The sequence below is a fragment of the Octopus bimaculoides genome, chromosome 26 (assembly GCF_001194135.2).
Source record: "Octopus bimaculoides isolate UCB-OBI-ISO-001 chromosome 26, ASM119413v2, whole genome shotgun sequence".
Classification (NCBI taxonomy): domain Eukaryota; kingdom Metazoa; phylum Mollusca; class Cephalopoda; order Octopoda; family Octopodidae; genus Octopus; species Octopus bimaculoides.
Window position 1 is genome coordinate 2750515 of NC_069006.1, and position 6499 is coordinate 2757013.

The following is a 6499-nucleotide window of genomic DNA, read 5'->3' on the forward strand; positions in this document are numbered from 1 at the left end:
CACACATATAAATACATATGTATATACATATATATATATGAGGTGCATTCATTAAGTATCAAAACGTTGGGCATAAAAATAGTAATTTTGTACATTTTTGTCATTTCACAACATTCCTCTTGGGAGTTTACACACTTCCCTCGGAGTTTCTATCACTGCTGGTAACACCCCTGGAGCGCCTTCACCGGAATATTGTGTATATATATATATATATATATATAGCATAATTAGCCATTCTGTGTCTGGTTTTTGATTGTACATTTACTACGTTTTTTATCTTTGTGCATATATATATATATATATATATATATATGCATGTATGTATTACGTAGGTAATGTGTGTGCATGTATGTATGCATTATGTAGTAAACCCCCAAAAAGAACAACAAACAAAAGAAACAACAACGAGAGAATGTGATACATGCAAAGTATTGGCAGACGCTCACTGAAGGAAAGAAAGATGGTTTAGCATTTCTAGCAGAAAGGAAGACGGCGGAAGAAAATCGCCAACGGTTTACATGTGGTTACATTCTGAAATGACCGAAAGGGAAATAGGTGAAGAAAAGTTCCTTCTAAGACAGGAGAGTGTAAAAGAAGGAGGTATGTGTGTGTATTTGTAGGTATGTGCGTGCGAGCAAGTTTGTGTGTATGCATGTGCGTGCGTGTATGTATAAGTTATGCATGTGTTTTCTGTGTAGTGTGTGCATGCGTCTGTGCGTGTATGTGCGTGCGTGTATGTGTAGGGGTTGTATGTGTAGAGCGTATGTGCGTTCCTGTGTGTGCGTGCATGTATGTGTATGCGTGTGTATGCCATGTCTGTTTAATTGTGTGCGTGTATGTATGAGTGTGTGTTGTGTATGTGATGGGTATGTATGCGTTCATTGAATATGCGTGTGTGTTTGTATGTGTGCGTGTGTGTGTATCTGTGTGTGTGTGTGTATGCGTGTGTGTGTGTGCGCGCGTGTGTGTATGTGTGCGCATGTATGTATATGTTGTGTGTGTGTTTTTGTGTAGTGCGTGCATGCGTTTCTGTGTGTGCATGTGTGTGTGTGTGTGTGTGTGTGTGCGTGTATATTTGCGTGTGTGCATGTGAGTGTGCGTGCCTGGGGTTGTGTGTGTGGACTATATGTGCGTTCTTGTGTGTGTATGTGTGCGTGTGCATGCGTACATGTGTCTGTGCGTGTATGTGCGTGTGTGTAAATAAAATACGTAATATATTGCTTACAGTTCGATTGGTAAAATTTGAAAATTTTTTAATTAAAACTTCTTGGATGAATTCTGGATCGGATATAATAATAGTTGGGTTTACTCCAAGAAACATCCTGTGAATAAATTTTACAAAGAAAATAAAGAAGCAATACGTATTTAGACAACATTTGAATGCTATGTTAAAAAATAATGTAGCTATTTACCGAGTAAACTTAAAGACTAAAGAACCGAGGTTCGAAACCTGCAACGACCGCATTGTATGTCAGCTAGTGTGGGTTTGTTTACGTTCCCGCAAAAGAGACCCCTAAAATAAGCATCAGATTTAAAAATGACATAAGTATTATGATGGATTTGTTAAACTAAAACTGTTCAAGGCGGTGCTCCAGCATGGCCGCAGTCCAACGACAGAAACGATATAAAAAATAATAAAAGAAATAGATTAATTATTAATCTATTAAAGACTTTCCGGAAATAGTGGGGATTATATCCTCTAACTGGAGGCCTCGACATTTACCAATGCCTTCAACAGAGTACACTACGCTAAAAGCATTCACGTTGCTTTACACATGGAAGGACACTGCAATGGAGTCCAATATACTCTATCTGAACAAATTAAGATGAGCCGGCCACGGATGGAATGTTGTTGATCATTTACGATATTGGCGAGTGTTTGTGTATATATATGTATATATATATGTGTGTGTGTGTGTGTGTGTGTGTGTGTGTGTGTGCGTACTCAAAACGAAGAGTGAGAATGCGAGCTCAATACGACATCGGTCGATATATATTCATTATTTGTCAGTCAACAAGGCAACCAATGATTTCGTACAAGATATCTTCAAAGTTGTTCGAGTGTGCCACATGGACATGCTGGTATGTGTGTGTGCGCGTGTGTGTGTGTGTGTGTATGTATGTATGTGTACCGTTTTATCTCTGTATCTATCTATCTATCTATCTATCTATCTATATATATATATATATATATATAGAGAGAGAGAGAGAGAGAGAGAGAGATAGAGAGAGAGGGGGGAGAAACATTGGTTATAGAACAAACATTAAATTAGAGTCAACCACTCTATATATAACACCATACCTCAAACATTTAATCATATATAAATATCACCATGGTTCTTAAACACATAAAAAATATACATATACATAAAGACACAGAATGTAAAAAATATATATGTGGATAAAATACAAATAGAACGGCTTATCAAAAATGTAAATATAAACGACTAAAAATTCATAAAATTCTAAAGTGTGTATATAGGCGTAGGAGTGGCTGTGTGGTAAGTAGCTTGCTTGCCAACCACATGGTTCTGGGTTCAGTCCCACTGCGTGGCACCTTGGGCAAGTGTCTTCTACTATAGTCTCAGGCCGACCAAAGCCTTGTGAGTGGATTTGGTAGACGGAAACTGAAAGAAGCCCGTCGTATATATGTATGTGTGTGTGTATGTGTGTGTGTGTGTGTGTGTGTGTGTGTGTGCATGTTTGTGTGTCTGTATTTGTCCTCCCAACATCGCTTGGCAACCGATGCTGGTGTCATTACGTCCCCGTAACTTAGCGGTTCGACAAAAGAGACCAATAGAATAAGTACTAGGCTTACAAAGAATAAGTCCTGGGGTTGATTTGCTCGACTAAAGGCGGTGCTCCAGCATGGCCACAGTCAAATGACTGAAAAAGTAACAGAGAGTACCATACTACTAAGAAAACTAATAAACTAAGATAAAATATCAAACTACAAAAGTTTTATTAAACAGTTAAAAATATTTTAAGGTTTTTTTTTTATCTTACTCCCCTCACACAAAGTACGACCAAACTTCAATTTTTAAAACCATTTTAGGTTAGAGTCCATGAGCAAACAGACTTCCACAAGGTCAAATTCAAATACATCGATGACCATTTCGGGAGCTCACCACCGCGGTTCAATTACACTAAAGAGCATCATGGTGATTACCCCCCTCATCAGGTAATTAAATTTGTAATATGTGTTTTCTGGAGATTTAAATATGTAAATAACCAGTTCTTCGAATATGTACATACTTTTGAATCTAAGTGTCAGTGATATATAGAATTTTGACTATATCAATCTAATTCTTTCATATCTGCCTTCTTTGGAAGAATTACCTTATCTCAATTAAATATATGAATAAATTCTAATAACGTTTACCTATAAATTACACCTATCTCAGTTAACTGAAGTATAAATAAATCATTCTTACCCGTATACATCACCATAAATTTCTCGCCAGTATCTGAACACAGAAGTGAATCCCTGAAATATTAGAATACAAACCATTAGTGTTCATTATAACAAGGGTTCAATTTGAAGTGTCACAATAATTAGAAATTATAAGAATGTTTTTAAATAAGTCATGTGCATAGTTCATGTCATTTAATCCAAGACAAGCAGATAAAATCAAAAACATTCCATCCGTGGACGGCTAATCCTTTATTCGTTCAGGCATAATATATTGGACTTCATTACAGGATGTGTCATTCCGTATTTAAAGGGAATTTCATTAGTTGTCTTCTGTCATTTCATTCACATTTCATTTATTCTACAAGCATGTGTATACACACACATTAGCACTCACGTATATATACATATGTGTGTGTGTGTGTGTGTGTGTGTGTGTGTGTGTGTGTGTGTGTGTGTGTGTGTGTGTGTGTGTGTATGTGTGTGTGTGTATAGACAACGAGTTTCCACGCTGTTTTTGTCAACTTACAAGGCGTTAGTCGGCCCAGTGCTATTATCGAAAATACTTGTCCAATGTGTTGTGCAGTGACACTGACCACGAAGCCACATAGTTGAAAGGAGTTTGTTAGCCACACAGCCATGCCTGCGCCTTTTCACATAAGTAGGCCAACTGGACATCAGTGACCACTGGGAAGTCTCTCCAAGACTTGCTGCCGCATGGGTTACAGTCACTAGAAAGGTTAATCACGGATGGAGTAAATTGCAGAAAGCCTTCTAATTTAGACACAAAGCAAGTAAATCTGAGAAGAGAGGTTTACTTTGTACTATCTACCCCTGTACTAGAGCGGAAGTTTATTTTATAGACCCTGGAGTAATGAAAGGCAAAGTTGACCTTAGCAGAATTTGAATTCACAACGCAGAGAACAGTAATAAATGCAGTAAAGAAATTTTCAAGCACTCTAACGTTTTAGAGTAATACAGGAAGTATTAAAGGCGAAATTGACATTGGTGGTATTTGAACTCAGGACACAAGTGAAACGAACAAATATCGCAAACTATTTTTCCGATCCCCTAACGATTCTGACACTTTACCACACGCATGGATTGTGATTTAGGCGCAGGGTTTTCTTTCGAGTGCATTTAACGTTATCTCACCGCCGAAGATTTGGCTACTATTTCTAGCACGCCCTGCTACCACGTAACAGCAGTTTGCGATAAAGGACCCAAAATACTTGTTACACGGTAGCAGGGCGTGCAAGAAATAACAACCAAATCTTCCTTTTGCTGGGGAAAGGATCCGTTTGCGCGTGATTTGGATGTCACATTCGTTGAAAGCATGAGGAATAAGCTGGCAAAGAAAAAAGAGCCACGAAACAAAACTCCGTTGCTGGGAAACTCAGAGTTTCTGGGTAACTCAATGTGTCACGGGAGGTCTAGTATGTATACATATATACATGTACGACGGGCTTCTTTCAGCTTCCGTCTACCAAATCCACTCACAAGGCTTTGGTCTGTCCGAAATACAATAGAAAACACTTGACCAAGGTACCACACAGTGGAACTGAACTTGGAATCATGCACTTACATGTACGACTGGCTTCCACTCTGCTTCTGCTTAGCAAATTCACTCACAAAGCATTGGTCTGAGCTCGCGTAGTGGTACTAGGAGTCAAAAGAAAAGTTGGATATAAAGCTAAAATCAAATCAAGCAATGCAAATGTAGCAACATGAATTTACCACGAACTTACCTTTCTCTGGACTTCTATCAAGTTTCCTAAGTGAGAAACTGGCGGGGGACCAGAAATACCGAGTTTCTTGAAATATGAAAAGGTTCTTCTTCCAAACCTAATAAATAAATAAAATAAAATAAAATAAACAAGAGTACTTAGAAGCGCAAGCCTCCGTCAAGGCAACACCAACGTCTTCTCCACGGTTAGCCGGAGATGATTTTGAAATGAGAATATCTTAAATAAACTCGACTGCTCTCACAATCGAGAATACTAAAAATGAACCCGACCGCTCTCAAAAAATAAGTAAAAAATCAGGAAAAATTTATCCCGAATCCTTGTCCAGTATGGGACCGATCCCAAAATCTAATCAGGTCATGCTAGTCACGAGGACAAACATCCGAATGCATCCAGAGGTTCTTGAGATATCTCGTCCAAGGGTAAGCAAACAAATAAACAAAAACGACGGAAAACAATACCTCAGCTAAGGCGGAGGTAATAATAACAATGGTTTCAATTTTTGGCACAATGCCAGCAATTTTGAAGGAAGGGGCTAAGTCGAGTACATCGACTCCAGTGCTCAGCTGATAATTATTTCGTGGACCCCGAAAGGATGAAAGGCAAAGTCAATAGAGCTTGATCTCAGGATATGAAGTCGGGCAAAATACCACTAAGCATTTTGTCCGGCGTGCTAACGATTCTACCAGTTCGCCGGCTTAATAATAATAATAATAATAATAATAATAATAATAATAATAATAATAATAATAATAATAATAATAATCGTTTCTACTATAGGCACAAGGCCTGAAGTTTTGTGGGAGGGAACTAGACGATTACATCGATCACAGTAATCAAGTAAATTAAGTACAATTTATCGAACTCGAAAGGATGAAAGACAAAGTCAGTCTCGGGGCAATTTGAACTCACAACCCTACACATTACGTCCAACGTGCTAACAATTCTGCCATCTCGACGGCTTGGTAATAATAATAATAATGATCACTATCACCACTCCTCTTCTGTCTAGCCCTAATACCGCTCTCAAAATTGCTCAATGATGCACAGTATGGTTATAAAATATTTGATAAAAATATAAATCATCTCATTTACATGGATGATTTAAAGCTCTTTGCAAAAAATGACCAACAACTCAAAAGCCTACTAGCGATTGTTAAACAATTCAGTGATGACATCAGGATGCAATTTGGCCTTGATAAATGTGCAAAAGCTACCTTTATCAAAGGAAAAATGACAAAAACATCTAATGTGAACCTTGGCCAGCAAAATGTCATAAAAGAGTTAGAACCAGCGGAGAGCTACAAATACCTAGGGGTAACTGAAGCGGACAATATCAAGC

At 38.1% G+C, this 6499-nt stretch overlaps 2 protein-coding genes across 7 annotated transcripts in view; one reads left to right on the forward strand and one right to left on the reverse strand.

Annotated features, from left to right (window-relative positions):
* Positions 1-6499, forward strand: part of LOC106868831 (cytochrome P450 3A7) — a 388137-nt gene that overhangs the window by 313395 nt on the left and 68243 nt on the right. The gene's annotated exons all lie outside the window — the stretch shown is intronic.
* The window catches only part of LOC106868827 (cytochrome P450 3A31-like), a 90100-nt gene that overhangs the window by 71584 nt on the left and 12017 nt on the right, over positions 1-6499 (reverse strand). For 5 of the 6 annotated variants that reach the window (XM_052976961.1, XM_052976962.1, XM_052976963.1 and 2 more), the window contains exons 2-4: positions 5161-5257; positions 3435-3487; positions 1226-1322 (exon numbers count right to left, since the gene is read on the reverse strand). In XM_052976961.1, coding sequence (XP_052832921.1) covers positions 1226-1322; positions 3435-3487; positions 5161-5257 — 247 coding nt within the window. Of the gene's footprint in view, positions 1-1225; positions 1323-3434; positions 3488-4997; positions 5075-5160; positions 5258-6499 lie in introns of those variants that run through there. The other variant, XM_014914256.2, reaches the window with a different exon arrangement.